Genomic DNA, 17,644 nt, shown 5'->3' with positions numbered 1-17,644 from the left:
GGAGAGCAGTCCCAGCAGCGAGCTATTTTTCTGACAATGCGGCACAAGGGAATATCACCGCGTCCGACACTATTATCAACGATTTGAGGATTCCCTCCGAGCGCCATGATTCAGGTTCCGAGAACGCAGTTCCGGTTGTTCCTGTTCGGACCTATGAGCCTCGGCCAACACTAGACGCCAACCAGACAAATGACCCTGAGCATACAGCAGAACCTGTACATGACAATGTTAAAACTCCACAACCGCGTCGACGGCGTCGAAGGTCTCCCCGCGTCGCTTATCTTCGATCACAAGGCACAGATGCTACTCAAGATGGAGTGGGGAGGCTCTTGTATGTGACCCCTCGTGTCACTGGCGGCGTCGCAAAGACTTTCAAATATGTCGGTAAAGAACTGCTGGAGGAAGAGAGGAAAATAAGATCACAGTCACTACTTCACGATAACTTGACGCTTCGGAAATGGAGAATGGTCCGTAACGAGATACACAGAGCGACCCGTCGCGGCTTGCGTCTCCGGCCACGCGTGGTGTCTCCGGAAAAACTTGTTTTGAGTCAAGGAGACAAGGATCTACTCGACAAACTTCGAATAGATGATGGCCAAGGAAGCTTTCGTGATGCGTGGGAGGCATTGGGCAAGCTCGAGAAGACTGTTCACTGGCATCGTCTTTCTCTTTGGTTGCTGTGGCACTCCCCCAAGCACCTCCCCGACTTTCTCACCATTACTTGCCAAAGTGCAGACAAGCCAGTGTTCGCCATGTCCGCAGACTGCGTTTTGAGTTTATCTGATTGCCACCCCGAGATTGTCAAGAAGAATCCATCCTTTATCAAGATTTGCCTCGATCCAAAGCTCTGGCCGGTTTTCTATTTGCCTCAGAAAGCTGCCCGGCTCTATATGCTGCACGCTGATCGTGATGAGTTCTACACGGCATACAACTATGCGGAGAGTAAACAGCTACACATAGTGGCCCCAACTTACCTCTGTTACATGAAGCGTTTTATTGAATTTCAGGACATCGAAAATGCGATCAAGGCACTTGAATCCGTACGGAATATAGGACATCCTGACTTTCTCCTAAACTCTCCGTCAGTTCTCCGCCACTGCTGCAAGCTCCTGACCCTAGATTCTGTTGAAAACACCGGCAAGGGACGCAACTTCCGCATCCTTCCGAAGCTGCTTGAGCTTGGGATACGCCCAAATCGCGACATGATGAACATCGTCCTCTCGAATGCATTCAAAACAGGAGATCCACAGGTTGGGCTTGACATCTTGCAGTACATGAATTCCCAGGGATTCGAGGCAGACACCTATACCTATGTAACTCTCCTTACCGATGCTGTAGCTCGCCAGGACGAAGCGCGTGTTCTTTCCTTATCACAGGAGATCAATGCACGCCAGGATCTCCGTGAGAACGCTTGGATCCAAAGTAAGCTTCTGCATTACCAGTTTCTCTCGAGGGCAAAACAGATCGACCCACACGATGATCCCAATGAGGTGTTTTACTCAATGCTCCAACTGTATAACCAACTGCACGACATCGCCCCATTGAAGGACCTCACAATTATCCCACCCCAATATACTCCAGCTGGCAGCAAAAAATCACCGCCTTCTCTGCCCGCTTTGCATATCATGATCGCGACCTACCTCCGGTGCCAAAAGAATATATCCTCGGTCCAGCGCGTTTACGCCCAGTTCCAACGCCTTACTTGGCAGGGCCACGCAACCATCGCCCCACTAGCAGCGAGCGATCATACTTATAATGAGTTTCTGGTTGCATTCCGAAATGATCCACGAGGGCTCCGACCTGCAGTGCGTCTGGTTGAAGATATGTTACATTTTTCCAACGAAGCCAGTGAACAACCTGAGAAAAAACACATTCATGCTAAGCCAACAGCCCAAACCTGGACACTGTTGATGAGTTCATTCGTGTACAACAAGCAGTCGCATGCTGCAGAGAAAGTGCGGGCGATGATGGCCAAACATGGTGTACAATTCAACAAGGTGACCTGGGACATGGTTATTCGCAATCATGTGAACACACACAACATTCCCAAAATTGCGAAGGCCGTCAAGGAAATGGAGAGCCAGGGATATACCATGGATGAGCATACACTCAAGACCTTGCGCTATCTGAAAGACCCAGAGCGATTATGGATGGCGATAGAGGAACTTGACAAGCTATCGGACTCTAACCCTAGCCCTACGCTCTATACACCTGGGGACTGGAAGGGGGCCGAGGCGCTGCTCGAAAAGGGTCTGCGGCGTTTGAAAAGGAACATGAAATCCAAGGCATAAGATACCCGTCATATTTTTTTTTTATTATTTTCTATTTCGTGGGTTACATTTACGTCTAGCATCTTCAGCGTCGAACGGTGGGGATTTTGGCAACTCTACAACGGGAATCGATAGAGCACTGGCGTATTGGTTTGTATATAGTATACCTGGGAGTGTAAATTATCATCTTTTGTACAATAATATGCATTTAAATCATTTCTCATAAAAACTCCTGGCAACAAAACAGAATGCCCAGAAAGACATTTTCAACTTGGATAATTGGGTAGGTGACCATGCCCTCTTAAGGTTATAAAGTATATTAAAGGGGCAGCACTTAGCCACCAAAGAAAATCGACGCCTATTGACCATCGTTTTGTGTTAATACAATCTTATATCCAAATGTTTGAGAAAGGGGCCTGCTTCCGTGAGACTTACAGCCATCAAGACGCAGCAAATGCTAACGTATGGACTTAGTCGTTCTCCAACTCGAGCGCATTTCCAGAATATCCCAAAAAATCTGCCAACTATCAGGACTGATCCAGAAAGGAAAAAGAGACATATATCTACCCATTTTGATTCCGGTCCATGATTCCAGGCATGATGTGGTGGGCATAGGTGCTCGTACAGATGATGAGCAGAATGACGAGAAGGAGAGACTGAAAATTGAATAGAGCCGACTATAGAATCAGGTCAGTTATCTCTATCTTTATCATCCAAACAACTACAACAACTCCTCCAGCTTCCTTTCACCTCAAACAATCTCACGGTGGTAGCAGAGCAGGGGGGAAGGTATTGTTTCCTTCATTCACTTACCATTTTGACAACACTGGAAAGGCTGTTGTTGGGTTTCCTGATCCAACTGAGACCCTGGGAGAAATATCCTAGAGATCGTAAAGAGGAACAGCAAGTTCAAGAAACAGTTCCCAAGCCTTTGAAGGCAAATCTATCTTGGAACAACAAAAGCTTCTAGATAACAGCTTGCCTGGTGGTGGAAAGCCGAGTTGTCCATTCTGCCGCCATGCCGACCACCAATCGGCCTCACCGCCGACGTGTCCACTTCATGCTCCCTCCTCCGATTCCGCCTCGTGCAGCTCCAACTCGAACTGCGAAAGAGCCATCTTCGACTGTACGCCCTTCCGTGTCCCCGCAAGAGATACGCGGGACTCCTCCAGGCCCGCCCCATCAGATCAACCCAGGTCATGTGTCGAGTCAGCTCGCTCCTCCCTGGCCGTTCAATCCTCAAGATACTGCGCTGATTTTCGCCGGGTTCAAGCCCCAATTCACCCCCAACGACCCCGTCAACACCCCTTCTACTCCAGCAGAGAAAGCCAACCTAGACACAGAGGCCAACAACAACAACAACAAGAAGAAGAAGAAGAAGAAGAGAAATCAACCGAAGAGCATGGCGGAACCGCGAGCCCGTGCCGCCCGGCACAAGGGCCAAATGAATTTTTCTTCTGAACGTACGCTTTTTTTTTTTTTTTTTGCTTCTTTCCCTTGCGCGCCGACCCAGTCACTGCGCTTTACACTCGGACATTCATTCAATTAAATCTAACTGTCGTCTAGTCCGTCTCCTCCTCCTTGCCTACGGCGACCCAAGCCCGCACCCATCATTCCCCTCGGAACCCCTCCCTGAAACCGTGCGCGTGCTGGACGAAATCGTCACCGACTTCGTCCTCGAGATGTGCCACGGCGCCGCCCAATACGCGAGCTATTCGCGCCGCCAGAAAATCAAAGTCGATGATTTCCGCTTCGCGCTGCGGCGGGACCCCAACAAGCTTGGCCGTGTGCAGGAACTACTACGGATGGAGCGCGAGCTGAAAGAGGCCCGGAAGGCCTTCGATCAAAACGATGATCAAGTGGGGAACTTGAAGGATGCCGATAAAAAGGGACTTGAGGACGTGAGTGAGAGTGTGGATGGGAAGAAGTCCAAGGGGAAGGGGAAGAGAGGCGCTAGAAGGGATTCCGACGCTACGGAAGATGCCGTGTCCAAGAAGAGGAAGGTTGCTGCTTGATTGACGATGCTGGCCTTTGTTTTCTTCTTCTTCTTCTTCTTCTTCTTCTTCTTCTTCTTCTTCTTCTTCTTCTTCTTCTTCTTCTTCTTCTTCGGTTCTATATTTTGTTTCTGTTTCGGGCTTCAGGCGGGTTGGTTTATTCGTCGCTTGTCTTTTGAGGCGTTGGGAGGCTTGGTTTGGGTGATATCCATTTGAAAATGCGAGCTCGAGAACTATCCATCTATCTGCATTGGGAAGGAAGGCGTTATAGTTACATCTTACATTAGGTGCATATCTTAGTAAAGACAGGCAGGCTATGAATGAAATTACTATCTCTGTCCTTTTAGTGTCTGTCTGTCATATTCAACTCCCAAAATATGGATTCGTCAATGGTCGAACATGCAAGTCCATTTCATGTCATCGGCACAATACAGACAGAGCTTCAGAATCTTCAGATCAAGCAAACCACAGAGATGAACCCAATTGTAGTAGAAAGATCTATCTATCTATCCCTGTTGAAGTAGTGAAATCCCGGAAAACTGGCGATTCAAATATCTCGTCAGTCCACATCCATGCATGCATAGCTCCCGCGTCTCCTCTTTTTAAGCCCATCACTCTGAACAAAAGCCAGGTTGACTCCCATACGCCGTGCCTTTTTTTTTTTTTTTTTTGATTCCTTTGTTTTCTCCTCCCCTTCTCTTTCTCTCCATCTGCTTTTGACTACCCCAGTCGAGGTCGATTTGTAGATATAGCAACAGCCTCATATGCGAACTAGGTGTAAAAACAGACGAGGAAATTCTTTTTCCTTCGCAAAAAAAACCCCCCCCCCCCTTAAGGCGGATGGTGTTTTGAGTAAAATAGGGCTAGAAATGTTTTTAAAGGAAAGGGGCGAAAATATGACACGGGAAAAGAGAAAAGGTAAAGTAAAGGTATCTTCATAGTGAAATCCTAATACTCCTATGCACGAGCCTCCTCTGCACTCCGCTCTTGGGTGCGCTGTTGTCCTCCACGGCCACCTTTGCCCCTCTGGCCACGCTGGGCGCCAGCCTCTGCAGCACCGGATTCTCCGCCCAGAGTGAGTTGAGCGGTTGCTAGCCGGTTGGACAGTTCCATCTGTGTGCGAATGGTGTTGGCGAGGTAAGAAACCACCAGGACATCCTGGATGTGGTTGTTGCTGTAGATAATTGTTAGTCATTGTCTATAAAACCGGGTGGGGGGGTTCGTACAAGTCACGCTCGATATCAGCAGGCTCAACCTTGGGGGCCAAGGCAAGAGCGTTAAGAAGGAACTGGCCCAACGCTGTGGAGGCAGGGGCTTCCTCATCCATAACGGACTCGACATATCGAGAGACGCGGTCAATCATGGCAAGAACCTCCTCGATGGCGCGCTCCAGGGCTTCAATGTCGGTAAAGAGAGAGGCCGCACGCTCTTCAGAGTCCCGGGCGGAAGCAATAGCTTCCAGACCACTCTTCTCAGCCTCCCCGTAGCGGATCTCGTAGGGAACAGGAATAAAGGCGGCGCTGTCGGCGGCTCTCTCAGCAGTCACGCCAACGGGGGCAGAGATGTAGGCACGGGTTTCGATATCCTTTCCAGCCTCGGTGGACACAGTCAGGTGGACAGCGGGGTGAGGCCATGTGCCATCACCCTGACCACTGTAGAAATTTTGGATCAAAGCGGAGAAGGTGTTCAACTCGGACGATGTGGCGTACCAACCGACCAGGACCTCCTTGGGGTTGGCCTTGAGATGCAGGGCGAGCATCTGCTTCTGATACTCCATGTCGACCTCAACCTGGTCTGTTGTCTCTGTGTGTCCAACAGCGAAGGTGCTGCGAATTTCCACCTCGGTACCATCCTCAGACCTGGTTCCCAAGAGAGTTCCGATGACACGTTCCTGATCAGCATTGCGACGGAGAGAGTGGTCGAGAATCGAGAAAAGAGCCTACAACAAAGCCATCAGCATTTAGAAAAAAAAATTTCAAGCATCAATACTGAATCGATAGGCCTACCTGAGGTTGGATAACGACGTTCAAAGGGGCAGTGGTTGGTGCAGACCCCGCTGCAACAGGGCCCAGAGGACGAGCCAGATGAAGGAAAGAATCTGTTTCAGCCATATTTGCAGGATAAAGGGGAGCGAGTCCGATTGAGCGAAGCCGTTCTTATCTCTGTCACACTCAGGAAGTCCTCGTCTTTCACCGTGCTGGGAAGTGGAGATTTCTTTCTGACCCAAATCTTCCGATCCGCTAGACTTCGGCGGCGGAGGTTCTTCTGCGAGGCTCAAATTGTGTGTGCGCAACGGGAATTCCGCGCTAAGATAAGATAAGTAACCCCCCAGCGAAAAAAAATATATGACCGCCAAAAAAAAAAGAGGGTGCAACCTGTTACAGAAGGGGCTTTCTGGAGCTACAACCAGGTGCTCTAAGTGCATTATAATTGCTCTGAGATGGCTCCTCCTCGTGGTCGAGCTCCCCGGGGGCGTGGAAAAGGCCCAAGAGCCCCTGCGAAGCGCAGGGGAGGCTTTTCAACATCGCGACTCGACGAAGTGGAGTGAGTTAAAAGTCCAATCGCAAGTCGTTCAGAACCTGTCTAATGAGCCCTGGCTAGATCAGAGGCCTCTTCGGATGAAGGAGAAAGTCATATGCATAATCAATTTGAAGATGAAATGCTGGATGAAGGCGCGGTTGATGAAGCATCCTCCGACAGCGACGAAGACGACCAACAATCCGAACGGCCATATAATGAATTGCTTCAATTACTCCAGGCTAAAACAGATAAAAACGGGCCTGCTCGTAAGAAAAGGAAAACTACTCATCAGCACGAGAAGGGAAGCGAGCAGGCTCGGAGTAATGGCATTGAAGCGATTGAAGACAGGGAAGCAGACGAAGAGGAATCGCTCGATGACGATTTGGAGCAGCAGGAACCCTCGGACGAAGAAGATGGAGGTGAATCGGGAGATGTTGCCGACATTCAGGAAGACAGCGGTGATGAAGAGAATGGTAAGAGAGGTCACTTTCCTTGGGAAACGCAATCCTAACTTTGACAGAAAACGACCCATTCGAGATGCATTTCTCCACTCCAGAGGAGAACCAATTGTCCCAAAAGATCAAGGCTGCAGGGGAAAATAAATGGAAGACAACTAGAAGGGAGCTTCCCACCGGGCTGAAACTTCTTCGTTCGATCCCGGAGCTTGGCCAAACGGACGACGTACCTCTTCTGTCCGCAATGAAAAGCATGGCCCATGTGAAGGTCAGTGATTTATGTTGGGAGTTTTCAGGGCAACCCCATCGCTAATTATATTATAGCTGAAGAAGAAACTCCAGTCGCCCGTGGCGGAGCATATCGGAGAGGTCAATGGAAATATTCAACAGGTGGCTCCGTACATCTTCGACTACCAAGATGTTTTATATGGATGCAGGACGGCATCCGAATCGGGCCAGATGCGCGACCTGCTTGCCGTCCACGCAGCGAACCACGTACTAAAGACACGGGACCGAGTGCTCAAGAATAATACTCGGCTGGCTAAAGAGCAGGATGCGGACCTCGACCTTCGGGATCAAGGCTTTACACGACCAAAGGTACTTTACCTCCTGCCGACGAAGCAAGCTTGCGTCCGGGCAGTGAATTCGATTACTCGGTTCTTCCAGCCCGAACAACAAGAAAACAGGAAGCGGTTCTTGGATACGTTCTCTGCGACCGACGACAAATCCTGGGAGAGCAAGACCGAGGATTTCCGCGAACTCTTTGGTGGAAATGACGATGATATGTTCCGACTGGGCCTCAAGTTTACGCGGAAAACCGTCAAGTTTTTCGCGCAGTTTTACACCTCGGACTTGATTCTCGCCAGTCCCCTCGGCCTACGTACGATTATGGATCAAGCAGAGTAAGTCTCTATGACCCAACGTTCGCAATATGCATGCTGATGTTGTAGTAGTGCCAAAAAACGGGATCACGATTTCCTATCCTCGATTGAAGTCGTGATAGTGGACCATGCCGATGCACTCCTCATGCAAAATTGGGAGCACGTCAGTTATATCCTGCAGCACCTTAATCTCCAACCCAAAGAAGCACACGGCTGCGACTTCAGCCGGGTCCGAAACTGGTACCTCGACAACCATGCACAATACGTGCGACAGTTGATCTTGTTGTCCTCATTTGTCACGCCCGAAATCAACTCGGTGTTTTCAACGCACATGCACAACGTCTCCGGGAAGGTCAAAATAACCCCAGTGTACAACGGAGCAATCTCCGAAGTCCCATTGCCCGTGTCCGTCAAGCAGACATTCTCCCGCTTCGACTGCGTTTCCCCAGCGAAGGACCCGGATGCGCGCTTCAAGCACTTCACAACCACAGTCCTGTCATCCCTGGTCCGCACCATCACATCCAGCCACGGAAAGGGCAGCAGCTCCGCGGCAGGCACGCTGATTTTGATCCCCTCCTACCTCGACTTTGTCCGGATTCGGAACTACTTCGCCACCTCGATGCAAACCACCAACGTCTCCTTCAGCGCGATCTCGGAATACACGGACCCGCGAGACGTCAGTCGTGCGCGCTCGCATTTCATGAACGGCCGACATTCTGTGCTCCTGTACACGGAGCGCCTGCACCACTTCCGCCGCTTTCAAATCCGCGGTGTCAAGCGAATCATCCTGTACGGGGTCCCCGAGAACCCCGTGTTCTGGGGTGAGATTGTGGGCTTTCTAGGTCTGGATGCGGCGAGTGTCGTTGAAGCCGCAGAGGGAGGGGTGCGAGCGTTGTTTTCCAAGTGGGATGCGTTGAAGCTCGAACGGATTGTCGGGACGCAGAGAGTTGGGAATATGATGAGGGAGAAGGGGGGGGATACGTTTACATTTATGTAGAATACGTACAATTCGAACACTTGTCTATCTAGTATCGCTACTAGTAAGTAACTCCCGGAGAGAATTGATCAGAGAAGCCTCCTCGGCAAAGCGGAGCGATAACCTGATCGATCCTCTGCAAGTTTTCTTCTTCCACACCAGACCTACCTACCTACCTACCTACCTACCTACTACTTGTGATTTTTACTCTATTTCTCTCTCCTTACTTCCGGCAGACTACCCGAAAGTTCAGTTGGATCTTTATTTTTTTTTAAATCACTTGCGTTGGTTTGTGGTTACATACCGTGGCTGGAGCCGAATTTAGCGGGGTCTGTCTTTCTCGACGTCTGGGATCAGGGGATATTTAAATTTTTTACAACTCTATACCATATAGATCTCGGATTCAGGCTTCAGCTTCCTTCTTGGCTGGATAAAGATGGCGTCGTCTCCGTCGTCTCGGGCCACTGCATCGCCGGTGGCGGATGAAGTTGGGAACAGCAATCTGACTGAGCGTGATGAACGCAGTCCGTTGCTCGGCCCCTCCGTCTCTGTACCGTCGCCGTCGCCGTCGCCGCGCACATGGACACAGCAGACGTGCCACAATGGAAGAGAAGTCTGGCGCCAGGGTAAGGGGATGATCCTGGTCATGATGTCGCAGTTTTTTGGCGCGTCTATGAATGTCATGACCCAGGTGTTGGAACTCAAGGGCCGGAATGGGGAAGGATTGAAGCCTTTTCAGGTGCGTCGCTTGGCTACGAAGGAGGAGGAGGAGTTGGCAATTTTAGATGTTTGGGAAAGCTGGCTGGTCATTACTGACAAAAAAAAAAAAAACTGCCCATGACAGATTCTGTTTGCACGTATGTCTATCACCGTCATTGCGAGCTACCTGTACATGTGGTATACCCAAGTGCCCCATCCGCTCGGGACCCGGGAGATGCGCCCGCTGCTGATGCTTCGGGCCGCGGGTGGTTTCTGGGGCGTGTATGGGCTTTATTACTCGGTCCAGTACCTACCGTTGTCGGAAGCAACCGTCTTGACGTTCCTAGCGCCCATCCTCAGCTGCTACGCCTGCTCCATCTTCATTCCCCAGGAGACTTTCACCCGCAGACAGCAACTGGCCGGGGTGGTGTCTTTGATTGGAGTCGTGTTGATTGCCCGACCATTCCCCCTTTTGCGTTCGGTGACTGGGCCGCCGCCCGACTCGGTGGGCGCTGCGAGAGAGAACCCCGGGGATGCAGATCAATACCACCGCGTGTTGGCGGTCATTGCTGCGCTGATCGGCGTCACTGGCGCCTCCACGGCGTACTCGTCGATCCGAGTGATCGGACAACGTTGCCATCCCCTGGTTTCAGTGACATACTTTTCCCTGTTGACTACTCTCATTTCGACTTTCGCGATCTTATTTGTTCCGTCGATCCCGCTGGAGTTGCCGGGAACAACGCTGGAATGGACGCTGCTCCTGGGATTAGGCGTCTGTGGATTCCTGCTGCAGTTCTTGCTGACGGCTGGGCTATCATACGTGCCCCCGCCGCCCCGGAGTCTTCCGAAGCTGGACCCTTCGCCTCATCGATCCTACGGCACAGACGACCAGACCGATGACAGCATCTCAAAATCAGAACCACGCCACCCGCTTTCTTCTTCTTCTTCTTCTTCTTCTTCTTCTTCTTCTTCTTCTTCCTCTTCTGGGTCGCGAGCCACCTCCATGATCTACACGCAGATGCTGTTTGCCCTGTTTTATGATCGCTTAATCTGGGGCAGCTCGCTGTCGGTGGTGAGTTGGGCGGGGTCTGCTTTGATTCTAGGCAGTGCCATCTATGTTGCTATGGCGCGTGAAAGCCCTCCACCGCAACCCACCACGCGTGCAGCCGAGAGTGAGGAGGATGCGGGAGTGCGAGCGGAGACGAATTAAAGAGGAGGACCATGCACAGAACCCCGACGTCCCATTGTAAGTTAAATAAATAGACCACGACATTATATATGATTCCATCCGGGATTGAGATCCAAATAGCTCTCAAACCCTAAAACGGGACGTCATCGGGTTGCAGAAATTTGTCACCGAAAAAAAAAAGTCCCGATCCTACTGCGAGTTCAACCTTTCCCGAGGCTGAATTGGTCGTATTTGAGTATCATATCATGCAATACAGATGAGAATTAGATGGAGGGTGAGGAGAGTATATATACAACGATGAACTTATATAATATGTAACGGAAAATTAAATATTCAATCCGTTTAATAAGACCACCTAAAGAAAATAGGTTCAATCTACTCCGTACAGAGTACAACCAAGCAAGGAATCTATTATTATTAGATACTAGTAAATACGTCATGTTTGGGCCGGCGTCGGAAGGATAAGCGAAACCAAAATATGGACTAGAACAAGCATAAACATGAAGAGAAAGAAAACAGAGGTTGCAATTTCGTCCCGTGCAAAGATTGGTAAGTAGAAGTAGAAGAGTAGCAAAAGCAAACGGTAAATAGGAACCGTCCTCGTTTTATTCCTCATGCCTGCGCGTCCTTTTCAGTGTTATACAGCAAAATGATGATAATGTTAGCAACGTGATGTGATGTGGGATGTGACATTCGCCCAAAATTAGCAAGAAAATAGAAGCGAAAAAGGTGGATTTTGGTGAATGAGGTGTAAAGATCAGACATTACTCGGATCAAGGGTAATTGATCGGTCGTTCGTGGTGGGCTTGTCATAGGGAGAAGAGTGGCGAGAGAGAGAGAGAGAGAGAGATAAAGAAGAAAGAGGAAATGATGCATTGATTGTGTCAAGCCAAAGCTATTCCGGAAATTATGATTAGAGTAGCTCGCTGAGAGAAACCCGAGGGGGAAAATCGACTGAGGCAACTTAGCGACTCGGGGGTACTTCAAGACGACGATCCAGAAAGACCGTTGTTGCTCCGTTCCTGCTCGTATTCGTGCTCCTCTTCACTGGTCGGGGACTGGGCTCGGCTTTCCAAGAGAGACCGGCGACTGCGCATCTGTTGCGTTGTTAGCCGAGAAGAGCTGCAGAATCCAGAAACCGAAAACATACCCACGCCCTCACACCACCAATCAGACCTAGACTGTAACCCGTTGCAAAGTCCGGCTCGTTCCTCCCGTTGACAATCGCGCTCTCCGAACGTCCCAAAGCCTCTACTCGTGAAATATGTGACTTGCCCGTAGTAGGACTAACGAGGCCACGAGAATTTCCAAGGTCCACACTGTTTCTTGCACTGGGAGCCGGGCTACCTGGTCGGCTGTTCTGCCACAGCTGTCGCAGCTCGCGGCCTAATTCTTGGCCAGTGTTGCTCCAGTTGGTCATGATGCTATCTCGAAGTTCTGTCACATGCCGCTTGATTTCCAGTTCGTTCTTCTTGATCCAGGACACGTTCAATTCCTGTCTTGAGGCACCACGCTTGAATTGTCGAGAAATGTAACGATCGTAGTCGCGAACAATTCTGTATACGGTTTAGACTAAGAATTCTCAAGGCCAAAAAAAAAAAAAAAAAAAAAAAAAAAAACCAACCTTGTGATAATTCCAGTGGTGCTGACACCCTCCGTTCGTTGAGTAACCAGGAACTTGCCTTGAGCTTTGATCGGTGCATAGATATCGTCACCTTCCGCAGCTCCATATGGAAGATCGTCGTGTGCCACGTAGTCAATCTGATGCTTATCGATAAACTCGGGGGTAACAATCCAAGGACAGTTAGGGATGACTTCGTCAACCCACTTGCAATGACGAACACTCTCGGCACGTTCTGCACCGCTTAAAACAGTCAACCCCTTTCGATTATGGGTCTCCTCATCTCCAGTAACGCCGACTATTAAGTGCACCTCTGAGAAAGCGGTTTTGGCTTGCTCAAGCTGTCGCATGTGACTATCGATGGCAATCATCAACACACACACACACACACACACACATATTATAAAAAACGAAGGAAAAAAAAAAAAAAAAAAAAACTTACCCCAAGTGAAACAAATCAAAAACACCATCTGCATAGACTCGAACTGGACGCCCAACTGGAGGGGGATTAGTATGGTAGCCTACAGGATCCTGCAAGCCCGCACGCTCTGGCGGCCTCATCAGTCTCTCGGACGAGGTCTTAACATGCAACCCCGGGCGGCCCTTGCTTTGGTTCTCGATGTCACTGCTCGCGGGGGTAGTTTCAGACGGCTCGCCTGGATCCTCCCTACTGATCGCGGACGAATCCTTCCAGGGCTCTCCGCCGTTAGATGGGCCATTGGGGGCACCGTCGCTGACCGACGTCTTCCGGGCCCGTTTAGACGGCGGAATAGTGGCGGCGGCGGAAGTAACGTCGAGTTTCTTGGGGTGCTTGGACGGCAGGGTTGGGCCAGTGGAATCGTCACCTTCTTCACCGGAAGCATCGCGGGACGAGGGCTGCAGGAGATCGGTCGTGGACGATTTGGCGATGTCTGCGGTTGGGAGCTGGGAATTGGCGCGTTTGCGTTTGCTGGAGAGCGGAGAGGACATGGTGTCAGACTGAGGGAGCACTGCTCTACTTCTGTCGAATCACTCCACTGAGAGGAATGAAATCAGGAGGGATCGGAAGGAAACTGAACCAGGCGAGAAAGGGTGGAGGATGGCGGGAGGAAAAGCGAGAGAGAAAGCGATGTTGGGAGAGGGTGTGTGAAGGTGACGACGGAATAGAAAAGAAAGCGAGCGGGAGGTCCGGCCCAACACGGTAAAGTAAGAGAGCACCTAGTGTAGGAACTACTAACTAGTGCGTAGAAAGCCTGTTGAAACAAGAAAGATCTGATTCTTTTCTTTGAATAGGGGGAGAAGCTTTAGGGAGAATCAAAAATATAAGACAAAAATATAAGACAAAAATAAAATACCAAATAAAATACCAAAAAGTACCCAAGTCGAGTTGAGACCAAGTGATCCCACACGTGGATAAATGACATGGTAAGGAAATGTCATAACAGGGTTTCTGACCCGCTATTGGCGCGTAATTCTGCTGAATTCCTGGTACCTGAATTGACTGTGACAGTTACCTGAGTCCAGAGTACAACCACGTTCTTTCTTTCTTTCTTTCTGTCTTTCCTTCCAATTCTTGAATTGATGGAATCATCAGAACTTCGATGATCTGCCCTACTTATTATTACGTAGGGGAAGGGAAACTGTGCAACAGCTAACGGATTCTATCTGCATACGATCGGAACTCCCGCCGGCAACGTATTCGAGTAGATACCATCGCCGGACCTGACTTAAAACAGTGCTTGCTTCATGCCGTACACTAAAATCCCCCGTTACGCCGACATATGTGCAATGTAAAAACCAGGACTTCCCCGAGAATGTGAAGTCCTCGCAGCCATTCAGAATGGGAGAAAAGGTATAGCACAGAGCAAAAATGGAATAAAGGGGGAGGGGGGGAAAGACCATAGTAGGCAATGATAACTGAAGTCATGGAAAAAGTTAAGAAAATAGAAAGAGGTTCATAAATGGTGGTTGTTGCGGTATCTTATTGTCGAGACATGAAATAAACGTACTCTCATGAGGCCTGCCGCTCGCGGCTTGTAAAAGGAAAAGAAAACAGAGATAAGAATCAGAAACCTCTTGCCCTATAGGCGCCCCCTCTCATAGACCCATCGTGCGTAATGTGAAAAATGATCTGACCCCGGAGATGTCTTGAAGGGAAAAGCGGAGGATGGAGGATGATGGGGGGAAAACACTAAGCAAATAAACAACAGTGATCATCTTTCACTTGCTTCGCCTCTACCACTACTACCACCGCCGCCGCCGAGGAGTAGACTGGAAGGGACCGGAATCAAAGAGCCAGGAGGAGGAAGGGAGGAGAGGGGAGGGCAGAGAGAGAGAGACACGAGGCTTCGAAAAGGCGGTTGGAGGCGGCATGTACGCGTCGTACTGTCACACGAGATTCGTTTTCAAAAACCAAAATGAAGATAATTAGACGTAAGGGGCATGGGTAGAACTATAAAGTGGCTGGTTTCTGCGGTGTTCCGGGGGTATTAGTCGAGGGGTTCTCTTTCGTGGATTCTGAACTATTGATAGATGCATCGGTCTTGGATTGAGGTCCAGGGGTCCCTTCGCGTTCATTCCTGCCCGAGTCGGCGTCCTGCCGTTGGACTTGGTTGGGTAGGTCCTGATCCTCTGCAGCATGGTCAAAAAGCTCTTCATCATTTTGTTCAGGAATCAGTTCGGTACCATCGCCCAAGAGAATCACTCGACCAGAACGAACGCTGAAGGGACGGATGCGATCATTGTCGAGTTCATAGTCATCTGGGTTCTCTTCAAATTGGTTACGAATTCCAGGGCCGCGAAATTCAGCTGCACCCCCCACCGGTCAGTCAGTAGGGATTGGATGCCGTGGGATCCTCGAGAGACTTGCCGTACTCGGGCGGAGCACAAGGGCCGTCGCCGTTAGCTACCCTCTCCGCGATCCGGTTATACCACTCCTCCTTGGTCCTGCCATTAAGGAGGCCGATGATGATCATGGTCATATTGTCACAACCGACACCACCAGTTTCGCTGTTGGAAGCTAAGCAGTTGTCCATCATGTTCTCACAAATCCGGTAGAGGTCCTGTTTGGCAGCAATGCCACGGCGAACAAATTCGACGACAGCTTGAGAAGACTGACAATCCCAGATACCTGTTTGTACGAATGTTAGGTTTTTTTGTTGGTTTTTTCTCTCTTCATCTTCAGGAAGCAAATTAAAAAAAAAAGAAAGGGGGGGGTTCTTATACGGACCGTCACAGGCAATCACGAGGAATTCGTCGTCATCAGTGACATCGTGGACCGTAACATCTGGATAGGCCGTAACAATCTGCTGTTCAGGAGAAAGTTCGGGACTTTTCTTGAATTCGAAATCACCAATGGCACGCGACAAAGCGAGGTTACCATTTACACGGCCAAAATCAACGAAACCGCCTGCAGCACTAATACGAGCCTTCTCGCCTATATTGATGTAGTCAGAATACTGGCAAACTACGCCAAAGGCAGGAAAATCAAGTAGAGATAGGCCACAAACCTTCATTCTGCGGCTTGTGATCGAAAGAGAGGGGCTTTGCGCGGCCCTTCACGCCTAACACCGAGCGCGAGTCACCTGCGTTGGCCTGGATGGGGGAGTCAGGAAAAATAAAAAACAAATTCTTTGCGAACGACTCAAATAAGGGTTACCTACCACCCAGATTTTATGCTTCGAGATCACGCTGACGGCAGCGGTACAACCGGAAACCTCCTCTTCATATCTCGGATCTACTCGGGTTAGTTCTGAGTAGGACTTTTGGACAAGAAGAAAAGGGGGGGGGGGGGGGAAAGGACGATGGTGACACACCTTCCAAAATCGCCCGATCAGTGGCTAGGAAACCGTCCTTCAAGGCCTGTTCAATGTCACCTTTGGCGAACGAGTCTTGTTTTGCGACAATTCTGTGGACTTTATCCCCCGCGAAGAGAGCGACTTTGTCTCCACCGTGTCCGTCGTATACACCAAAGAACGCCAGGCGTTTATCCGGATCGGTCGGCTTGTAATTGACACCTGTTTGTTTCGCCTGGAGATCTAGCACGGCAGCATGGGCATCCTCCATACTGATTCGCCAGCCCTGCATGGCAGAAACGCCATATATACAACACTCATCTTGGCCTTCAGACGAAGTCTAGAGACAGGATCGGAATTAATGTTAGCGATATAGAAAAACGGTAGATCGACGATCATAGGAGAATAGTGGGTGATAGATCAGAATATTGCCTGACGGGAAATTTCTTTATTTTTTGATTTTTTTTTTTTTTCGTTGGATGTGTGTCGTGTTGGGATGGGGGGAACCCCGCAGAGATGAGCGAGAGCCACGATGCAGCCCATTCCTCGGAAGAAAAAAAAAAGGGCAGAGAGTGAAAGGAACAACCATCATTCCAAAAGAAAGAAAGAGTCGCCAGGTTGAGGCATAATGACAGCGAGAATACGGAATTCGCAATGGGATGGCATTTGGATGTAGTGTGGGGAGGGAAGCAGGGAAGGGAGGGGGAATTCAAGGCAGCAAACTCATTCAGTTCTTTTCACCCACCTTATCGACAACGGGCTCTGACAAGGTCTGGCCCATATTTTCTGTCAGATCACAATTAACGTTGGGAGAGGATGAATTCTGGCTAAATGCACATAAGTCCAGGTCAGGGATCTGAAGTTGAAAGAAATTGCTTGGAAGGAATGAGGAAAAGAGAGTAAGGGAATAGAGAGGGGAGAGAAAGAGAGAGAGAGAGAGAGAGAGAGAGGAGGAAGATGAGGGTAAGGGCAGAATGATAGGCGGCGTGCGGGAGTGTCCCAAAAAAAAAAAAAAAAAAAAAAAAAAAAGGGTGGTCAGTTTTGGGATTCCAGATTTTGTTCAAGTTCTGAGAGAATCATGCATAATCTGATGTAATCGAGGTCTACTCTAGGGTAGTTTCTTATACCCCTCTCTGCAACTACTATCTACGAGTATAGGCGGCTGAGCTGATGCAAATTTGCTAGTCGCGTGCTACTTGGGCTGAGTACTAGTAAGATGTACTAAGGTTACAGAGTACACCTTGACTAGGTACCTAATAGTATCCA

At 49.7% G+C, this 17,644-nt stretch overlaps 8 protein-coding genes across 8 annotated transcripts; 4 read left to right on the top strand and 4 right to left on the bottom strand.

Moving 5' to 3' along the window:
* Positions 1-404: 404 nt before the first annotated feature.
* Positions 405-2,291, top strand: P175DRAFT_0431922 (pentatricopeptide repeat protein; the record flags this gene model as incomplete). Its single annotated transcript, XM_040893512.1, has 1 exon — positions 405-2,291. A coding segment is annotated over one exon (1,887 nt), but the record flags the coding sequence as incomplete, so codon positions are not given.
* A 313-nt stretch (positions 2,292-2,604) lies between these two features.
* Positions 2,605-3,236, bottom strand: P175DRAFT_0555102 (protein kish; the record flags this gene model as incomplete). The annotated part of the gene is made up of 4 exons (XM_040900605.1): positions 3,084-3,236; positions 2,838-2,947; positions 2,706-2,787; positions 2,605-2,628 (listed from the first exon to the last, which is right to left on the bottom strand). Exons 1-4 carry the CDS (start codon positions 3,084-3,086, stop codon positions 2,605-2,607), a joined length of 219 nt encoding a protein of 72 aa, XP_040753822.1. The 5' UTR covers positions 3,087-3,236.
* A 62-nt stretch (positions 3,237-3,298) lies between these two features.
* P175DRAFT_0473405 (putative transcription initiation factor TFIID subunit 13) lies at positions 3,299-4,397 on the top strand. Its single transcript, XM_040895167.1, has 2 exons — positions 3,299-3,733; positions 3,837-4,397. Exons 1-2 carry the CDS (start codon positions 3,331-3,333, stop codon positions 4,283-4,285), a joined length of 852 nt encoding a protein of 283 aa, XP_040753821.1. The 5' UTR covers positions 3,299-3,330; the 3' UTR covers positions 4,286-4,397.
* Positions 4,398-5,221: 824 nt separating this feature from the next.
* P175DRAFT_0507274 (eukaryotic translation initiation factor 3 subunit F) lies at positions 5,222-6,375 on the bottom strand (the record flags this gene model as incomplete). Its single annotated transcript, XM_040898255.1, has 3 exons — positions 5,222-5,438; positions 5,491-6,203; positions 6,271-6,375. 3 exons carry the CDS (start codon positions 6,373-6,375, stop codon positions 5,222-5,224), a joined length of 1,035 nt encoding a protein of 344 aa, XP_040753820.1.
* A 548-nt stretch (positions 6,376-6,923) lies between these two features.
* Positions 6,924-9,117, top strand: P175DRAFT_0432515 (uncharacterized protein; the record flags this gene model as incomplete). The annotated part of the gene is made up of 4 exons (XM_040893544.1): positions 6,924-7,257; positions 7,305-7,507; positions 7,564-8,141; positions 8,193-9,117. The coding sequence occupies 4 exons, from the start codon at positions 6,924-6,926 to the stop codon at positions 9,115-9,117; spliced, it is 2,040 nt and encodes a 679-aa protein (XP_040753819.1).
* Positions 9,118-9,706: 589 nt separating this feature from the next.
* P175DRAFT_0415853 (DMT family transporter) lies at positions 9,707-10,930 on the top strand (the record flags this gene model as incomplete). The annotated part of the gene is made up of 3 exons (XM_040893074.1): positions 9,707-9,835; positions 9,941-10,634; positions 10,791-10,930. Coding segments are annotated over 3 exons (963 nt in total), but the record flags the coding sequence as incomplete, so codon positions are not given.
* A 1,037-nt stretch (positions 10,931-11,967) lies between these two features.
* P175DRAFT_0529479 (choline-phosphate cytidylyltransferase) lies at positions 11,968-13,574 on the bottom strand (the record flags this gene model as incomplete). The annotated part of the gene is made up of 4 exons (XM_040899691.1): positions 11,968-12,081; positions 12,135-12,540; positions 12,609-12,959; positions 13,048-13,574. The coding sequence occupies 4 exons, from the start codon at positions 13,572-13,574 to the stop codon at positions 11,968-11,970; spliced, it is 1,398 nt and encodes a 465-aa protein (XP_040753817.1).
* A 1,462-nt stretch (positions 13,575-15,036) lies between these two features.
* P175DRAFT_0507270 (PP2C family serine/threonine-protein phosphatase) lies at positions 15,037-17,159 on the bottom strand (the record flags this gene model as incomplete). Its single annotated transcript, XM_040898254.1, has 7 exons — positions 15,037-15,392; positions 15,454-15,714; positions 15,814-16,020; positions 16,094-16,178; positions 16,247-16,320; positions 16,400-16,718; positions 17,124-17,159. The coding sequence occupies 7 exons, from the start codon at positions 17,157-17,159 to the stop codon at positions 15,037-15,039; spliced, it is 1,338 nt and encodes a 445-aa protein (XP_040753816.1).
* Positions 17,160-17,644: the final 485 nt, after the last annotated feature.

Source organism: Aspergillus ochraceoroseus (genome assembly GCF_002846915.1).
Source record: "Aspergillus ochraceoroseus IBT 24754 chromosome Unknown P175scaffold_2, whole genome shotgun sequence".
NCBI classification, from domain to species: domain Eukaryota; kingdom Fungi; phylum Ascomycota; class Eurotiomycetes; order Eurotiales; family Aspergillaceae; genus Aspergillus; species Aspergillus ochraceoroseus.
Note: the sequence above shows the minus strand (reverse complement) of the source record. Positions and strands in the feature narration are given on the sequence as shown.

What these genes read in the sequence shown, in the direction of transcription:
- P175DRAFT_0473405 (XM_040895167.1), top strand. Translation starts at nt 3,331, where the DNA reads ATGCTCCCTCCTCCGATTCCGCCTCGTGCAGCTCCAACTCGAACTGCG. An exon ending in AATGAATTTTTCTTCTGAAC is followed by an intron (nt 3,734 to 3,836) that starts GTACGCTTTTTT and finishes ACTGTCGTCTAG; the next exon opens with TCCGTCTCCTCCTCCTTGCC.